This window comes from Arthroderma uncinatum (genome assembly GCF_011692745.1).
Source record: "Arthroderma uncinatum strain CBS 119779 chromosome Unknown scaffold1, whole genome shotgun sequence".
Classification (NCBI taxonomy): Eukaryota; Fungi; Ascomycota; class Eurotiomycetes; order Onygenales; family Arthrodermataceae; genus Arthroderma; species Arthroderma uncinatum.
Window position 1 is genome coordinate 5,887,138 of NW_022983863.1, and position 19,654 is coordinate 5,906,791.

General features: G+C 48.6%; 4 protein-coding genes across 4 annotated transcripts; 1 reads left to right on the plus strand and 3 right to left on the minus strand.

Annotated features, from left to right (window-relative positions):
- Positions 1 to 135: 135 nt before the first annotated feature.
- On the minus strand, positions 136 to 2,095 carry GIQ15_01754 (uncharacterized protein; the record flags this gene model as incomplete). Its single annotated transcript, XM_033549171.1, has 2 exons — positions 136 to 621; positions 701 to 2,095. The coding sequence occupies 2 exons, from the start codon at positions 2,093 to 2,095 to the stop codon at positions 136 to 138; spliced, it is 1,881 nt and encodes a 626-aa protein (XP_033410122.1).
- A 733-nt stretch (positions 2,096 to 2,828) lies between these two features.
- On the plus strand, positions 2,829 to 3,551 carry GIQ15_01755 (uncharacterized protein; the record flags this gene model as incomplete). The annotated part of the gene is made up of 1 exon (XM_033549172.1): positions 2,829 to 3,551. The coding sequence occupies one exon, from the start codon at positions 2,829 to 2,831 to the stop codon at positions 3,549 to 3,551; it is 723 nt and encodes a 240-aa protein (XP_033410123.1).
- Positions 3,552 to 3,784: 233 nt separating this feature from the next.
- GIQ15_01756 (peptide synthetase) lies at positions 3,785 to 15,479 on the minus strand (the record flags this gene model as incomplete). Its single annotated transcript, XM_033549173.1, has 2 exons — positions 3,785 to 14,923; positions 14,988 to 15,479. 2 exons carry the CDS (start codon positions 15,477 to 15,479, stop codon positions 3,785 to 3,787), a joined length of 11,631 nt encoding a protein of 3,876 aa, XP_033410124.1.
- A 2,179-nt stretch (positions 15,480 to 17,658) lies between these two features.
- On the minus strand, positions 17,659 to 19,057 carry GIQ15_01757 (universal stress protein family domain-containing protein; the record flags this gene model as incomplete). The annotated part of the gene is made up of 2 exons (XM_033549174.1): positions 17,659 to 18,588; positions 18,653 to 19,057. 2 exons carry the CDS (start codon positions 19,055 to 19,057, stop codon positions 17,659 to 17,661), a joined length of 1,335 nt encoding a protein of 444 aa, XP_033410125.1.
- Positions 19,058 to 19,654: the final 597 nt, after the last annotated feature.

Below are 19,654 nucleotides of genomic sequence, written 5' to 3' on the forward strand. Positions count from 1 at the left end.
CGTTGACTAGAGTCTCTTGTTAGGTTGCATTTGAGCTTCGGGGATTTTCTATAGAATGGTCAGATTAGCACCAGATGATCGCTAGCTAGTCGAGTCTACATTTCTTATAACGTCTCATCAAATGATAACGCCTACTCAAATGATGCGAGACATGGTATCCACGAGAGCAGGATATGACAAGCCAATCTCTTCCCCAGGAACCCGAATGCTTCTGGCTCTAGTCACCTCTTTAATGTCCTCGAACAGGTCGCTGGTCTTCGTAAACAGGCCAATTCCATTATGTCGATCACCACCGACGTATAGGCCAGCCAAACTACCCTTGCTTCCTACCATGAACGAGCCAGAATCGCCAAAGTTCCCAAATGTCCGATCAGAGACGGGGGTGATTAAATATGCCTTGCCCGTGTAGCTGATCAGAGTCCCCAATTTGTTTGGAATCCAGAACTGTATATCAGCTTCCCGGATGGCATCTACTATCCCCGTCGTCTGACCGGTTCGATGGCCCTCTTTCATCAGCAAGGCGTACGAGAGCAGTGGCTGCGTTGAGTCGTAGAGATACTTGGGCAGCGGCCGGTGTTCGCGAAGCATACGACATGTACTCTTGTCCTCGTTCCGGGGTATCTAAGGATGTTAGAATCAAGTATAGCTTGTATATGATAGAGAAGAATCAAGTATCCAGTGTATATGAAAATAGACATACCTCGTTCAGCCCCTTTCTCTCGTTCTTGACGTCTATCAAGGCCCAGTCTAGGAACCGAGACTGTTCGTTTGTCCGCAGTCCAGAGGCAGCATATACCCTCCCCAGACGGTTTTTCCCATTATCGACGAACTGCGTAGCCTGCTTCAAAAGGCGGGAGTTCTCATTGACGTTCTCCCTTGGCCATCGGATATAGTCCATATCGACACCAGGAGACGTCTGGCCGGTCTTCCTGGCCTCCTTTTCCATCGCAGCCATTTCTCTCTTCTCCTCGTCCAACATCTCAGAGTGCCATTTGAGCGAGAACTCATGGTGTTTGCGACTCGGATGGTCGATCTGTATGTTATCATACCTGTTGTCCGGATGAACCCCAAACCTGCCCCAGATTCCTATCCCTTTCTGCGGAACGACGCAGTGGAAACAGGTCACTCCAAACTCCTTCCAGGTGCCGTCTGGCAGCTCCAGCTCCAGATAGCCGCCAAACGTCCCCGAGGACTCACGACAGTCGCGATGCCCGACGCTGCCTCCCAGACAGGTCGGGTCGCGCCAGCCCCTAGAATCCAACGGTGACGGCGGAGCGTGGAGGATCGAGCCGCGGTGGATTTCCACAGCTACGTCGAAGAGCAGCCTGTCATTCAGGATGTTCACTATCTGGTCGAGAGAGTGTGTCCAGTCATCCGTTGTGTCTTCCCTTACCGTGACCGAGATAGTCTTGATCCTTTCGCCCTTGCGAGTGTCCTCCCTTACTATAGGGTATAGTAGAACCCATTCTCTATCTGCCAGAACCTCCAGTATCGCTGATCGTACATAGTTCCAGTTCTCGATGAGATCGTTGTGGCCCAGCAGGGGGAAAGCCTTCATGCTATCTCGGCTACGAGAGCGATCGATGATCTCAACATTCAACTTGGCCAGCTGTTCCCGGAGGAAGACCTGTCGAATCTCACGGCAGGCCTCGAACCAGTTAAGGTCATCAATCGCCTTTCTTTTCGCGTAAATCAGGACAGTGTCAAGCCACTCCTCGGGCGCCGGGTTGAAGTCAGTATCAGAAGCCCGTCTGACGAGGACCGGGCTTGGATTACGGGCCTTGTCCAGCCGTATCGACCATTTACGACAGATGGCCAGCACCTCTTTGCGCAATGATTTCTTGAACCTGACCTGGAGAGGGTGTTCGTCAATGATATTCTCGGTGGCCGCAGGCAGAGTGGCCAGCACAGGGCCGCCGCATCTGAAGTCTTCGCTATGCACCTCCGAGTCTCCATGGAAAATCTGGTCGGCTACTTGAGAAGCGCCTAGGATCCGTCTACACCGTCTCGTCTGAGATGGACCGCCGGAAGCTGGAGATGTGACTACCGGCCCAGCGTAGCACAGCTCCCTCGAGAATGTGTTCTGAGAAGTCATTGAGATGGGATTCCGAGAAACAATATTAGTACTGAGGAAAGAAGTATAGTACTACCAGCAGTTAACATGCAGAGATATTCGCATTGCGAGAACGAGGAAAATCAGCCGGGCCCCCGGATATATAGGATCTATTCTACGGGTAGAACCATCGAATTCGTCTGGTACACCCACAGAATGAAGCTACCAAACCCTTCCCCGTCTCTTCTTCCTGTCGATGAAGCATCGCGGAAGTGACGTCATAGACGTATACAGAGATATCGATCTGTATAGACGAAATGTTAGCTTCCCATCCGTTATTTATAAGCTGCGAGGCCGGCTTTTCTCGCGGCCGCGCGCTTGGCGGCCAGGGCTTCCTTGCTTCTTCCTGCTTCTTCCATTGCATCATCCGCGCAGGGGGGCTTGTCCTCGTCCTGTTTGCGAGCCTTTAAAGTCGCATCGTGCCTCTCTTCTATCCTACCATATCGTCTCCTTCTCCTTTATACTCCTGATATCTTCTTCCTTCTCCTTTATATTACGGAGTACTCCTTATTACTATCTGATATCTTCGACCTTAACCAACCTTATCCCTGCTCGATCACTATTGGCCAGTTCAGGTGCCGCGGCTACGGCGATAACGCTATTTATCTTATCGCTTTGAGTCAGCATGAGGGAGAGAGATATCACCATGGCGGCCCTTCACTCTTCTTCCTCCTCTTCTTCTTCGTCTTCTTCTTCCTCTTCATCGCATCGCACGATGAGCCTCGCCCAGACCTACTTCCTCGCTCAATTAGCCCGCCAGAAGCTTCTGCAAGCTGCTCGGCGGGCAGACAGAGACCTCCGGATCCTCGCTGCACACGCAAACCTGCTCGATGGCCTCATGGCCGAGCTGGCAGAGGCAGAAGACGAGCAGGAGGACTGGTTCAATCAGTCCGTCAGCTATGCGAACACAGGGAGCACTACCACTACCGCCACCAAAGGCGTTCAAGTGACGGAGAGGGAATGCCCTACCTCCGGCTTCGACTTTGACAGCGAGGATGAAGAAGACGAAGAATACGAGTCCGACAACATCTCTACCTCCAGCTCAGAGAGCGGAGAAGACGTCGTCTTCGTCCTTGACGTCCACAACCGCGGATCCCAGACGAAATCTACCTTCACACGCCTCTTCGACGACATAGATCCCAGAGAACTAGACGACAACTCGGACGATGAATCAGACTACCTAAACTACACTCGAGAGAACATCCAACAGCCTCCGGAACTCCTCCACGACCCAGATGACGAGTCAGAAGACGAGAGCCACCCGCCTTCTCCCAAACGAGATAGCTTCGATTACTTTGCCGGCTCCGAAGCTGTAGATGAGACAGTGACGAGACCGTCGATACAGAAGGAGCTGGAGACGGTCCCTTCCAAGGACGATGAAGATGATGTGCCGCTTCTAGGATTCTGTTTTTCTCCCCCTCCGGTGTTCGTGGGATAGGCGCCATGTTTATGCTTATTGTTTTATTTGGTTTTGGTTTCTGGCTGGGTGTGGTCTGGCGGCCTTGGTGGGATTTTTCTATGCGATGTGATATGACTGATATGAATGTGATATGAGGTAATTTTTGAAACGTCGTTAGGTTTATGATAGGAAAGATTAGATCTATAGATGTATAAAATTAATATACCCTTACTACCCAACGGCTCAGATATGTGTTGGAGCTGTTCTATGCATCACTTCTCCGTCTTTCCATCAATGTGCCCGTTTGCACCGTCAACTCCATTCGTCCCATTTGCCAACTTGATATTCCCGTTGCAGCCGTTCGACCCAGTTGTGCCATTCACAACACTTGTATGGACTGTATTTCCCCAGTTCAAGGCAGCCAATGTCTCCATCGTGCGATTGCATTTGGCCAAAGGAAGTGACACTTCGATATCCTGGTCTCGCAAGTCCTTTAGATAATCGCCAACCAGCGGATTCATTCCATGTTCCCTAGCAGTAGTAACCCATTCGTCCAAGGCCACAATCTCAAACGGAGGGCCACCGGCTTCCTTGCCTAAGTATTCTCCCAATTGCTGAATAGGTACCACGATTTCGCCTCCCTCGTGGATGTATTCCACGCCATATCTCTCCGTGGGCGTAGGAGACCCCGGCTTCAGTACGCTCTCAATGATGTCAGAGGCGACGTATTTGACATTGATAAGGTCCAGGTATCCCGTCCAGTTCGGGCAGCGAGGAACCATCTTCGTCTTGCGGGAATATGTTAGGAGGTTATTGACTACATCTATCTGAGATGTGCCAGTGCCAATGATATTTGTCGGTCGATGGATGTAGACCGGTAGCCCGAACTTCTCATTCACGTTTTCCAGGTATACTTCGCTCACCCATTTGGATGAAGTGTATCCGTCTGATCCGTCAGTAGGGGGTGGATGGGCTGCAACAGATACCTGGTCGAAGAACTCGGCGCCACTGAGATGGCCTACTCCTGCAGTCGAGACGAAGTGGTAAGGAATGAAGTGTTTCATAGCCCATCTTGTAATCTCCTTTGTCGACGCTACGTTCGGTCCATAGAGAGTTTGATACCCCTGAACAAAAGAAACCAGCGCACCGCAGTGGATTATCGCTCCACATCGGGCTAAGATACGCTCCTCGTCTGCTTCTGATAACCCAAGTCGTGGTAGAGATAGATCTCCCGTGTACGTCGCGATCTTTTCGGACTTGAGGTTTCCATTCCTTGCTACTCCTGTCCCTTTGGCTCGGATAGCGACGCAGTGAATCTTGGAAATCTCAGGGCTATCTTCAAGCTGGCGGAGGACTTCGTAGCCCAAGAAGCCAGTACATCCGGTCAAGATGACTTCAATTTTGCTCTCTGATGACTGGCGGGGTGTAAGTTTTGTCAGGGGCAGCTCAAGTCCGGGGCAAACGGCTACCTCTCTCTTCCAATCAATCGGTTCGTCGGTGATGTTTGCTTTGGCCTCTCCAGCCTTAGCAAGTTTCTCTAGACAGGCATTTTGGAAGAGGTCTGGAAGAGAGATGAAAACACCGTCGGCCTTCGCTGCCGCAGCAACTTTCATGGCTGCAATGGAATCGCCTCCGAGCTGGAAGAAACTATCCCCTGCGCTGATTTCGGACAGACTGATCTTGAGCGTCTTAGCCCAGATTGCTTGAATCTTGCGTTCCATCTCCGTGGATACCGGTCGTCTGTCCCTCGAGGGGGCGTACGCCTGGATATCTTCACGGGATAATGTCAGCGCGGCTTCCCGTAGGCGTTTTCGATCGGTTTTCCCAGATGCGGCTAACGGCAGTTCAGACAGCGGTATAAATGTCGTTGGCACCATGAAGTTCGGCAGCGATTGCCGAAGCATTTCCTCCGCAGCTTTGACATTTTGACGGAAAAGCTCAGTCGAGGCCTCAAATAGCGAGGACCTACTGTGTTTTGAATGGCCATTTTGCTCGCGTCCTTGCCAGATAAATGCAACGAGTCGTGGATGGTTACCGAGTTCAGTATGCGTTATCACTTGAACCACAACGTCTCGAGTAGCTTGGAAATGGCGTCGAACGTGTGATTCAACTTCGCCGAGCTCGATTCTCTGTCCGTTGAGCTTGACCTGTAAATCCTTCCTCCCGATGAATGTAAGCGTTCCATCAAGGTTGTATTGAACTAAGTCACCAGTCTTATACATTCGATAGCTTTCGCCTTCTCGGATGGTAGACAGCCAGGCCGGTGTTTTGATAAAGGCTTCAGACGCAGCAGGATTGTTCAAATAGCCACGGCCAACAATTGGGCCCTCGACTATCAACTCACCAATAGCTCCAATCGGAAGTAGCCTTGAATGATCAGATCTATCCACAACCCAGCATCTCGCAGCACAAGGGCGCCCGATATTGGCTGGGTTCACCTGCCGCCCTATGTCAGGCTGGATGGTAGAAGTCACGGAACACTCAGCAGGGCCGTACGCGTTGACCAGGCGGACCGCCTTGGACCAGCGAGCAACATCCTCCGTTGCCATTGCCTCACCACCCAGAATGACAATTTCGACAGTTGGCATATCATGAGGCTCTAGTATTCGAGCTACCGAAGGGGTCAAATCAGCGTAGGTTGCCTTGAAGTCCCGGGCTGACTTTGCAAGGTCACCCTTGCAGTCTTCCTCTGAAGGAACACAAATGCAGCCACCTGCGACGAGCGTAGTAAGGTTGTTCTCAATACAAACGTCAAACGAGTACGATGAAAACTGAAGGACCCGAGTTTTAGGTCCTAGACCTAAGATCTCCCTGTTGGCATCCGCGCTACTGGCAAATCCAAGATGTTCAATAGTAATACATTTGGGTTTTCCAGTTGATCCAGAGGTAAATACGGAGTAAACAGCGTTATGAGGTTCGATTGATGGAGGATGCCAGTTACTGACGTCGGTCGTCCAAACCGGCTCTGATTCCGCAATTGTAACAATCTCGTAGTTGAGTGATTGGATCTTTGAGGCGTATGTTGCTGACGAAAGGATCAAGGTAGCGCTGACCTGTTGACACATTTCTCCCATTCGCTGGACTGGCTGGGAAGATGGATCTAGGAGGACGAATGCAGCGCCCGCCCTGATCACCCCAAGCATTGCAACGGTTGTCCATTTCGATTTTTCAAAACATAATGGAATGATCATCTCGGTGCCTACCCCTAGGCTGTTTAGGTACGCTGCCAGTCGTGAAGTGAAGTTATCCAGTTGGCCATATGTGAGATCGCCATCCCATGCGCAGACTGCCTCAGCGTCAGGGTGAGCTTCACACTGCTTTTTGATGAGTTCGTGGATAAGTAGCTCCTGCTTTTGCGGTGGCTCACCATTCCATTTTTTCAATAAGGCCAAATCCTGAGGGTTGATTAAATCGATATTCTCAAGAGACTTTGATACATCCTTCATTGTTTCCTGGAAGACATGCACAAATTGACTGAGAACCCTGTCCATCATTTCGTGAGACAGAACATTTGCATCGAATATAGCTTGGACGTCGATAGAATCTTTGTTCAAAGTGCACTGCAGCGTCAATGGATATGTGTCGAAAGTTGCTTGGTCTGGCAATGGCACTTGTTGACTGAATATATCCCACTGAGGTTCTTCCACATATGGCTGAACGAGCAGCAGACTTTGGAATCGGCAGGCTGCAGCTGCATCCTCCCCGAGGGCGCTGATATTTTGCAACCCAAATTGTTCAAAGGGAATAGACTGGGCAAAATGATCTTGCACATCTCTTAAATGGTCTATAACATTGGCCGCCGGACGTAGCTGGACCCTAAGAGGAATCGTGGCAAGCGCAGGACCAAGCATACTCTCAATTTCAGGAACCTGGGCATCACGTCCTGTCACTGTCACCCCGAACACCACATCGTCCGAAGCTGTGTATTGCGAGACGACAACGGCCCAGGCTAAGCGCAGCTGAGAATTTAGAGTGAAGCCATTTTGGTGGGAGGATGTCAAAGGAACTAATCGTTGAATCGAAGAACTAGGGTCCGCAGAGTAGTTTTCAGAGGGTAGGGATGGGAATGCAACTGCTTTGACTTCAGTAAACTGCGTACGCCAGAAATTGCGAGCAGCTTCATGGCCGTCAGAAATATGTTTTATCAGTGGAACAAATGGCCGTTGCTTCAATTCTTGGCCCCGATAAGCTGCTTCAACAGCTTCCAGGAGGAGACATTCTGACCATCCATCATACAGTGTGTGGTGTAATGTTATAGCCACATATCTCTCGGAATCGTCGGCCTGACTCTTGATCAATGCGAGCCTAATTAGGGGCTCCATCAGCTTCACTGGACAGCCTCGGTCTTGAGTAAGGTAGGTATCCAAATCACTGGCTTCTCCCCACTGGACGCGTTCACGAACAACGACTTGCTGAGCCTTCCCAGAGTCACCTTGATAGATCCTTGTTCGCAGTATAGGGTTTGAATCGATCGTCTTATCCCACGCCGCTTGCAATTGTTTGATTTCAACTGATTTTGGTATCCTGAAAACATGTTGCATTGTATAGGCGCCTGGGACCTTGATACTGAGTGCCATCATACCCTCTTGGAGAGGGGTGCATGGGTATATATCCTCAATATTTTCTCTATCGATCAAGCCTGTGTTGATGACCCGTTGGATTGCGCTATTGCGGGCTTCGGCATTCCCTAACATCGAAAACGGCTCAATTGTTTCAGCCTTCAAATCAAACTCGCATCGTAGAACAGACGTCAAATCCCCAATCTTTGGGTGGTTGAATATATCGGCAACAGTAATACCCAATTTCTCTGCCCTTGCTGCGCCGACCAGTTTCATTGCGCTGATAGAGTCTCCTCCGAGGTGGAAAAAGCTGTCATCTATACCCACGTCATCTTTTGATAACCCAAGTACACTGCAAACAAGCTCCTGGAGCTTTCGTTCTACCTCGTTCGATGGTCCACGCTTGGATTTATCGTCAGTTCCCAGCATGAGGAGGGCTTCGGAAGACATCGCCTCAACTTCCTTTCGTAGGAGGTTTCTGTCGAATTTCCCATTCTTGGTAAGGGGAATATTTGCCAATGGGAGGATGGACTCTGGGACCATATAACTCGGTAGCGTAGCCTGTAGTCTTTCCCTTGCTTCCTGTGCGCATAATGTGAAATCTTCCGTACGTGTTTCCCAAATCTTATCTGAGGATACACCAGCTTTATTACCACAGAATACAAAGCCGATCAGAACTCGAGTCTTCCTTATGCTGGAGAGAACGACGTCGACAATGACATCCTTGGAGCCATGGAATGCTTGTCGTAGACGATGTTCGATCTCACCAAGCTCAAGACGTTGGCCTCGGAGTTTGATTTGCGTATCCTTCCGTCCGACATATCGGACAGTGCCATCAACAGCATATTGGACGAGGTCGCCAGTTTTATAGAATCGCGACCCCCTGCCCCAACGGAAATCATACAGCCATGATGGATCTTTGACAAACGTTTCTGCATTCTTCTCTGGACGATTGATATATTCACGAGCAATAATAGGCCCCTCAATGACCAATTCGCCGACGGAACCGATTGGAACCAACTTGTTATGGTCATGCTGGTCAACTACCCACGAAGAGCTAGCGAACATATGCCCCAAGTTCCGAGGGTCAGTAGTTTGTTTTACTGGGTTCGAGGCTGTACATGCTACTGCACACTCTGAAGGGCCATAGGCTAAAACTAATCGAAGTTTGTCGCACCAAAGGTGTGTCTCTGCAGTTGTGATGAGTTCGCCCCCTATAACCATGGTTTTGAGAGTGCTGAAACGAGACGGATCTAGTGCTCTAGCCAAGGCAGGTGTAATAACCACCCAGTTTGCATTTAGTCTTGCTACTGCCCCGGACATATCGTTTAATCGTTCTGCTTCGGATGGAGTACATATGCAGCCGCCGACAAGGAGCACGGTTACTAACTCACAGATAGTAACATCGAAGGTATATGATGCGAACTGGAAGGCTCGGCTTCCAGAGTCCAAATAAAACGCAGCACTATGCCCTCGAGCACAGGTGAGAAAGGCCGCATGCTCAATAATAACGCCTTTTGGTTCTCCTGTTGATCCAGAAGTAAAAATCGAGTACATGGCATTCTTAGGAGAGACTGGCACGGCCCGTAGGAGGGCCTCATCCTTGCTCCAGGATGATACGTCTTCACTTACAACGAAAACTTGATCTGTCAATTGTTTGGCACCGGTAGAAAGCTGCAGAGACGACACGACAACAGTCGCACTAGTATCCTGATATATTTTTTGGAGACGTTGCTTTGGGTACGCTGGGTCAAGCAGCACAAAGGCGCCACCTGCTTTGAGCACTCCCAGAATTGCTACCGGGACCCATTTACACTTCTCAAAGAATAACGGCACAATGGATTCTGGCCTCACACCCGCGGCAACGAGGCTGGTAGCCAGTTTGGACGACATCTCATCTAGCTCACCATAGGTCAGGTTTCCGTCCCAAGAGCAGATGGCCTGAGCCTCAGGCTGGTCGTGACAGCGTTTTTGAATCAGTTCGTGGGTACAGGCGTCCACTGTCGCTGAAAGGTTGGTATTCCATTTTGCAACTTGTTGTTTATGAACTACACTAAAGTAGTTTAAGCTATCGACAGTGGATCGGCTTGGAGAGGTCACTATCTCGGAGATAATATGGCTGAATGTGGTAGAAACATTGTGGGCTTGCCAATTAGATAGGCTCGCTGTCCAGAAGCTAAGATATGCACTGATATCTCTGTCAGATAGCTCGATATTGGCGCTGATACTGTATTCGGTCGGATCATTTTCAAACAATTCCTTCACAATGAAATCTCCGTTCTCCTCGGGCTTTGACTTGTTTTGTATCGATAAAACAGTATTAAATAATGTTTGGTTAGACACTTTTATCGAATGCAGAATGTCGGCTAATGAGACATTCTGATGTGACAGAGAGTTGAGGAAGTCGGCTTTATCTGCTTGGAAAATATCACTGATACTCCTATCCTTGGAGAGTTCCAACCGGCAAATAATGATATTAGCACATAGGCCAACAACGTCTTCGATACCATCCACGGGCGCTTCCCTTCCTGAATTCATATATCCAAAACATACGTCATCCATATGCGTAAAACATCGCAGAACAAGAGCCCAGGACACTCTGAGTAATGTTGATAACGTGATGTCGCGTTCTCTACACCATTCATGTAGTTTCGACAAATCTCCAAGGTTTATATCTACCCTCTCTAGCTTGTTGGTTTCTTGCCCTGTAACTAGAAACATACCGTCCGTGAGGACTGGGAACAAGCAGGGCTCAGGACTTCTCAGGTAACTCATCCAGTAGTCACGAGTCACTTGCTGATGCATACTCCGAATGTAAGTAACAAACTGGCTATAGCGTGGACCTTGGGTTGCGGGGAGTTCTCCCATGTATGCAAGCTTGAAATCGTTTAATAATGTAGAAATGGACATGCCATCAATGATTGCGTGGTTGAACCCAAGGTCGGCAAGGACTTGGCCATTGGAGTTTTTGCAAACCGTGAGTAGATGTAAAGCCTGTCCAAGTTCACTGAAGGTCTTTCGTTCCTTGTAGAGCATTTCAATCGCTCCATCATTCTCCGCGCAGGGCAGTACACAAACTTTGGCTGGCATGGATTTCAATACCAACTGGTCGTAAATAGCCCCGGGGATGCTACTCTTTACAAAAACGGTCCTAAGAGCAGAGTGACGATCTGTAACCTGTTGCCAAGCGTCATAAACCCGATCCAAATCGATAGAGCCAGTAGACGAAATGAGCTCAATCATCGTACGGGTCTGATAATGTGAAGTGTTCCGGATTTGGCTGAGCAAGATGCCCTCTTGCATGGGGAGACAGGGGTATATTTCATCTATATCGTCTAATGATATCCCAAAATGAGGGAGGACGTCGGTGGTAAGGTGAGTCAATCCATTATAAGACAAAGGTAGGAGTGGAAAGTCGCTTAAGGTAGGGGACTCCTTATGCACCATCAGGCCTTCAACTGCTTCGCGGAGAGAGTTAGCACTGTCCCTGATCCATTGGCTTATGGCGCTTTGGTGCTCCATTTCCCGGCTGTACATGAATTCGAACTGGAGGCTACCATGAATAATAACTGCAGTAATTTCGAAAAGTCCCGGGAGTACCACATTAGGCCCATTGTCACAAGACGCCTCGTACTTCCACGGCACTTGCTGAAGGAGACCGTCTTTACGCTCAAGCTGCTGGTAAAGGCCATGGAAATTAAAGACGATTTCGAAGGGCGTGTATCCGTTAAATGCCGCTCTACCTTCATCATTAAGATATCTGGAGGCAAAGTAAGGCCATCCTCTACCTGGCACTTTTCGCCTGCCGTCCTTGACGCGCCTAACTATGTCGACAACGTCATTCCTATCGTCCACTAGGACTTCAGTTGGCCAAATGGTCGTGAACCAGCCGACTGTTCTTGAAATATCAATAGAACTATCCCACGGTTCCCGACCATGGCCTTCGTTAAAAATGAGAGGTGGGTCTCGGTCGGGAAAGCATCTCATAAAAGAATGTAAAAGGGAGGCATGCAAAATCTCAACTGGTTGGGTATCAAAGGCTAAATTGGCGTCCTTGAGCAGGTTATTTGTTAACTCTTCGTCGACTTTCAAGTGTGCGTGGATGACATTGTCATAGATATTTTTACGACCCTTCATGCCCCAATAATCAGTTTCTAAGGGGGTAGGCTTGAAATGAAGGGCTTTTTGCGGTGGTAAGTGTTTTTGAGCATACTCGGACTGTAAACGGTACCACGCTTGAAATGGTATAGGAATTTCTTGAGAGACGGCTCCTGTTTCCAAAAACTCTTCTAACTCGCTCAATAATATTCTCCAAGACACCAGGTCAATAACCAAGTGGTGAGCAACGAAAAACACATATTGGGATTCATCATGTTCAATCTCAATGAAATCAACTGAAAATAGTGGCCCAGTTTGAGGATTCAATCTTTTTTGACTGTCCACCATGATTGACGTGACTTCTTCTCTGTGGGACAAACGATGACTTTCCAACCGGTAAGAGCCATCAACGTCTTGCGAGATAGATTGTGTCCATTTCCCTTCAGTGGAGCGATGAAAACGGGCCCTAAGCATTGAGTGACGCGTGATTAGAAGCTCTATGGCCCTGATCAATTCTACCTCTCCAACCGCCCGGGAAAATGTTAGGAAAAAGCTTTGGTTAAAGTCGTTGTGGCCTTCGGGACAGTCTTCAAAATACATGTCTTGGATTGGGGACAGCCCAAACGGCACTCCAATCCGATCTTCCTGCTGTTGACGTGATAACGAGGATGCTGCTCCAAACGTAGCACCTTTCGCAAGTTTTATAATCGTCTTTAAACGGAAGATCTCACTGAGAACTAGAGTGATCCCTTGCTTCCGACACTGACTAATTACTTGCATGGCGGTGATGGAGTCCCCGCCACTATGGAAAAAGTCGTCATCGATACTGAGCATTTCCGGGGCCAAATTGAGGACTTCCGCAAATATCGAGTGCAGGCACTTCTCCATATTGGTTGACGGCGATATCCGCGGCTTATTCGTGGTCATAGAATAGGCTTCTAATTCGACTCGAGAGAGGGCTGCAGCCTGGGATCGTAGTAGTTTCCTATCGGTTTTGCCCGTAGTCGAAAGGGGAATCCGTAGCAATGGAATGAATACAGTCGGGATCATATAGGCAGGAAGGTGATTAGCCATCCTCTCCCTGGTTTGGATGGTGCTACTGCGAAAAGAGGCATCTGGCTGGGCGAATATGGTATCTTTTTTAGGCTCACTACCATTATGTCCGTTGGTCGCTTCACAACAATAGATGAACGCGATAAGCATGGGCGCTCCGCCTTCGTACATCGGCTTCACCATTTCTGTCACAACGTCCCTTGCTTCAGCAAAGCATTCACGAGCATAATGTTCTACTTCACCTAGCTCAATGCGCTGCCCACGAAGCTTCACCTGGGTATCCTTCCGGCCAATATACCGAAGGGAGCCGTCCGACTGGTAATGGACCAGATCGCCAGTCTTGTATAATGGCTGGTGGTCCTTGCGGAACTCAGGAAGCCATTCTGTGCTCTGGAGAAACGCCTTGCGGGTATGTTCTGGGTTATCTATGTACTCCCGGCCGACATGGGCCCCTTCGATAAGAAGCTCTCCAATGGCGCCTATCGGCATCAGCCGGTTATGGTCTGATGGACTAACAACCCAGGAGGCTCCAGTAATGGCATGGCCAATATTTACTGGATCATTGGCAACAACAGTCTGAGCGGTAGACTGAATTGAACATTCAGACGGCCCATACACGTTTAACAGGCGTACTTCACTATCCCACTTAGCAATAACATCTTGGGTCATTGCTTCACCACTCAGAACGATTGTCTTAACCGTGTAAAGATCTGCAGGTGACAGAGATCGCAGAAAAGAAGGAGTGAGATCCATCCAGTTCGGTTTCAAGCTGTCAATCACTTCGGCTAGATTGTTATTTCGTTCGATATCAGAGGGGATACAAAGTGTAGCGCCGGCCAGTAAACTATACAAGGTATCAGAAATGCTCACATCGAAGGCGTAGGACGCAAATTGCAAGACCCTGGAACTTCGGTTTAAATCCACGGTTTTGACATATGCAAGCGCGCTAGAGAGGAAAGAACCGTGCTCGATAATGATCCCTTTAGGGTTCCCTGTCGAACCAGATGTGAAAATTGCATATAAGGCATTTGAAGGGCGAACAGAAGGGGCGGTCCAGGATAGGGAGCAGTCTGCAGCAACGGATTTTTCACTGACGACGAAAACTGAAGTTGCCAAATCATCGGCGAGGAGAACGTTTTGAGAAGAAGTAATAACAACCGTCGCCTTAACCTGACGGCATATATGCTGTAGGCGCATAAGTGGTAAGGAGGGGTCCAGTAAGACAAAGGCAGCGCCCGCCTTCATCACTGCGAGGATAGCCACCACGGTCCATTTGGATTTTTCGAACAACAAAGGAACAAAAGTCTCGTGCCCAACGCTAGGGTGCGAAGCAGTAAGTTGAGATGCTAGGCTAGATGATAGCTCATCAAGCTGCCAATAAGATAGTGTTCCGTCCCAGGACTGTATAGCAATATCATTTGGGTGTTGCGCGCATCGCAAGCGAATTAAGTCGTGGAGGCACTTATCTGAGCCTTCAATGGATATTTCACCATTCCACGTTGCTAGTTGGGTAAAATCCCAGGGGCTGCATAAATCCAAGTCCCCCAACTTCCCAGTAGGTTTAAGGAGCATCTCAGCTACAACCTGTTGGAAAGTCTTCGACATATTGTCTATGCGTTTCCCCAATGTTTCATTGAGATACATGTCCAATTCCACTTGTTCTGTGAACCCGTTGTTGACCACATCGACGACGACAGTGTGCTATTGATACAAAACTTCAGTCCATATATCACCTCAATTGTTGAACCGTTCAATCTACACATACCGAGAGAGGATTTTTACATCCTTTTATGTCGAAAGCAGGGCGGCTATCAATCGGCAGCCCTGAGATTGACGGTCTTTGTACCACGAAAGTATCAACAACTTGGGGTTCCGGCGAAGCTCCATTGCTCTTTAAATCGGGGTGCGAAGTGTACTGGAATTGCTCGACGGCAAGCAGAAGAGGCGTGTCGTCATTCAATTCCACCTCGTACGTCGAATTGCAGAGCGTTCCATCAGTTTGCCATATTGTATCGCCGAGAGACACTGATTCGGAAGCGGTATAATATCGGAGCGTGATAGCCCAGGCGACCAGGAGAATTTTGTGAGAAGTGATTCCAGAATTTGTACAGAATTCCTCGAGCTCAGATGATAACTCAAGGCTGAATTGGGCCAATTGCTCATTCACGTGCACAATTGGCTCTTTCAAAGGTAGGTGATTGTCGTACTGACTAACTGATGCGGCAGGCTCTGCTTCGGTTAACAGATAGGGTGCCATATCGTCTCGACAATTTTTAACACAGGTCGCTGGTCTATATTGATGCCCACGAGAACTTCTATTAGATTATTAGGATGTGGTGAAAATAATTGAATCGACGTTCGCATTACCATGGCCTGGTAATGGGGAAGAAAGTTGATTTTTATTCAACCTGTATTTGAGAATAAAGTCAATGCCGAGATATCAATTTCAATCCCAGTTGCAGGTTACACATACACTGCCTTCCGGGAGCTTTATTTGCGGATCCCCAATGCAAAATCTAAACTCTCTCATTGGGGTTAAATGCTAGTTTTCTGCCTGGAATATACCCAAGTTGCATGGATCTTCCGCCACAGAAATAACCTACCACATGAAATAGACATGTTCATGCTGCCATCAGCCCTTTAGACGGGTTCCCAAAAATGGGAAAGACAAGGGTATGCAAGTGCATCGTATCTTTAGAAGCTATACACCGGATATTCGCAGCTAAATCGTTGAGCCGACCTCTAAAAACTGCGAAAGTTTCCCGGTTATCATAGTAATTAGCTAACTGATTCGGAGCTGCGAGATCCATAGCCAATCGATTCGCAATGAAGCCTGAGCCACAGGAGGCAGTCAGCTTTAAACGAAGAGGCTGTCGGTATTGTCCAGCTCAGTATCGATGGCGGGGCAATCTAGCTTGATATCCCCATTTGGTGAAAGCTGCATGCACGGTTTTTGTTTTCAACCAACTAGCGGCGGGATTGAGTGCCAATTGCTGAGTACCAATAAGTCCCACCGAAACTATGACGAACGTAGGGCGGTATATGGGTATCAAGGTTCCGGTGATCCTTCCAGGCATGTTCACTATACAGGCTTAACCCAACCCTCGTTTACTTCGTAATGTGCTCCGTATATCATTCTCGTTCTCTGTACAGATATATGCCACTTTATCCGGGGATTGACGCAACTCTCGAACGATAGACATAGCTAAGAGGCTTTCAAAGCTTTGCCGAGCCCCTTCAAACCTTGTTCAATGTTTTAGGCCTGGCGTCAGAATAAGATAGGTGAAGAGCGCGTTCGTGACAGTGAAGTTGAAAGTTGAACTCGGCATGGAATGTCTCAAATATCCCACTTTCCAGTACGTTTCTATTACCAATTTTCGCGGATGTACCGGCTAGGCCACCGCCCATTGAAATGACATCTTCCCACTATGCAGGTTGAAGCTGTCGAGGCCGTACGAGCACCTTTTGCTGCATCTCGGCCATGCAAGTGATATGCGAGGTCGTGTTATCCAACCGTCTTGAGTCACTCCACTTCTCGGGAGCAGCTGAGGAATCCTCGATCCCATGATTCGTCATCCAGCTGTCTTTGCACTGACTATTGGCTGCGTAGAGGACTCCAAACGAGAAAAAGAAAAAGAAAACAGAGCTTGAAGTCCCATAAATTGGGCTGGTCGTGATGGACCAGGGTATATTCACGTGACCGAGGATCAAGCTCGTCCCTGGCCAGCCTTGAATCCAAAAGCAAAAAAAATCATGGAAGAGAGAAAGCCAGCCCACTCGCAGAAGTTTTTTTTCTTCTCGAAAACTCGGAGTTGAATATTCCTGCTAGTCGACACAGAACTCGAGAGAGGCCGAGGATGATTTTTTTTTCAAGAGTTGGGCGTGGCTTAACTACATACACATAGCTAGGACAGGCCTATACGGAATGTGCATTGTAATTATTTCGATTGAGACTCACTTAAGCAGTAAATCTCGAGTGGCCTCTGTACTACCGTAGAAAAGAAAGACTACCGACGCCAATAGTCGTCGGCCGGAGATGCTTGGTTATGCAGGTAAGGTGAAAATTAGACAGTGAAGCGAAGGAAAATAAACAGGTAAATAAAGGCAAACAAACTCCTTGAGTTGGCAGAAGGCGTAGCGATGTGGCGTAGGGATTGTAAAAAGCCTTGCCCGCTTAGACATCAAGTTTACTTGATAATTGTCCAGCCCCGAAACGCCTGGATTGCATTTTTGCACTGCAGGAAAGCAACCAACGAGAACTCGCATGAACCTAACGCTAGCATCCAGATATGATTTGACGGGAAAAGGCGAACAGCGATCCAATAGGAGGAAAATTCAAGGATGGTCGGGGGATGAACGACATTGGTTAATGATTGAAGGAATATTCAAAGCACCAATAGGTATGACTGGATCTAGCAGGTTTGGGTAGACTGAGATTACTTTTCCAGTTTATGTGTTTCCGTGGGATTCTCGCCTGCTGGTTCGGCAGAGGCTGGCATTGTCGCAGGGGTCGTGCTGGTGCTAGGATCAATATGTGAGCCAGCGCTAGCTTCAAAGTTGGGTAATTGGATATGATCGTCCTGGTCCTTTTCAATGTTCTTCTGGCTGCTATCGTTAAGCTCCACATGATTTGCATCTGTATCCGTATTGTGGGGCAGAGGGGCGGGTGTTTCATCTGTCAAACCACCTTCATGGGTATCAGTGATCGATGTTGCGGTAGTAATTCGAGAGCTTCCATCTGTATAAGTAACATCGCCCTCGCCAGTGTCATCATCCTCGTCCTCGTCGTCATCGTCATCTTCATTTGGGCTAAGATTCGGGCTCTCCATGACAGGTAACGAAGGGCTCTTTAGAGCTTCTCCTGAGGCTTCAGTAGGCGATTCAGGGATCGTAATTGTAGAATTACTCCTGCCTCCCGTTGAATCTGCGTCATTATCAAGGCTAGGATCTTTTGATACAGACAATGATTGGGGATCTTGATCTGACCCGTGGTCGTGATGTTCTGTGTCTCCATTGGTCGAAGAACCTTTGATGGTATTTGCTACCGTAGGGGATTCTCCAGATTCCCCTTCTTCTCCTGGAAGCCTAGATGTGCTGCTGTTCCCACTGACTGAGGTATCAAGAAGACGACCCCCCCGAGCCTCGCTCATTCTCAGAAAGTGATTATAGCTCTTTCTAGAGGGGTCAGCAGCCAGTCGTTTCTGCTTCTTCTTCTCCCGTTTATTGGAGGGCCTGACGACTATGACTGGGATAGGCGATTGTTGAAGACAGTATTTGGATACTGAGCCAGGGAGCAAGCCCTGCATTCCCTTGAGACTGCGGCCACGTGTGCCTACGATAAGCACTGCGGGCTCATAGATTTGAATCTCAAGTAGAAGGGTCAGTATAAAAGGCACAACCGCAAATATATATAGTCGCTCAAACACATACCATCCGCTGGATAATCTCTTGGACTTTACCAACTGCCAGTTCCATAACCAAGCTAATGGCCTTTTCATCCTGCTTATTCTTCGCAATCACCTGCTGGAGCAGGTTTTCGGCTTCTTGTCGATATTTGCCCTCTTCCACGCAAGAATCACTAGCAATCTTCGAGTCTTTGTCGACAACCCGCAAACAGACAACTTCATCCCCATCATCAACCAGCTCGTCGATTAGCCATTCCAAAGCAAAATCAGAATAGTCGTTTTGATCAGTGCCACACAGGAACGTCCTGCTACGGCGCGTGTTTCTATAATCCTTGTGTTTGTAATTCAGAGTCAACGAGAATTCGGTCGCATCTCGATTGTCGAAGGTATCAAACGAAACTCCACGGTTGTAGGAGCTGGACAAGGCCATTAGTAAAGGTAGCTCATCAGGCTGGCCATAGGCCAGAGAAATGAGTCCGCAACTTGAGCTCTTAAAGGTGGTGGTATATATATATCTCAACGAAGTAAGATACAAGCAGACAAGAAACGTAACCTCCGATTCGCTGGAGGCGGGGCTCCAGCCACAGCATCCAAACTCAGAAGCTAGAGAGCCGCAAATGCGACAAGCTAATGCGGGGGAAAAGGGCGTGTGCATCGATCATCATCGCAGCAAATGAGTAAAACGTAACAAGAATAGACCGTTGGGTGATAATATTTCACCAACGACTCAGCGAGCAAGAGCCTGCATTTGCCAGCAGCCCAGCAGCTCTAAGGATCTCAAGGCAGGGAAAGACAGTAGAGAAGCAACATAAAAGCGGTCTTGACTCACGACAACTACGTACCTTGGAGGCGGGGGAGATGGTATCCTCCTTATACTGCTTTTCCTCGAGCTGGCCGTCGACCGTTCCCGCAGTGCCGCATCGGTTCGTGAGGTGTTAAACTGGATGGAACGGGCGCGGAGCCGAGTCTCAGCTGAACAGCAGGGCCCGTCCGTCTGATGGTGCCCTATACCATCATTATGTATCCC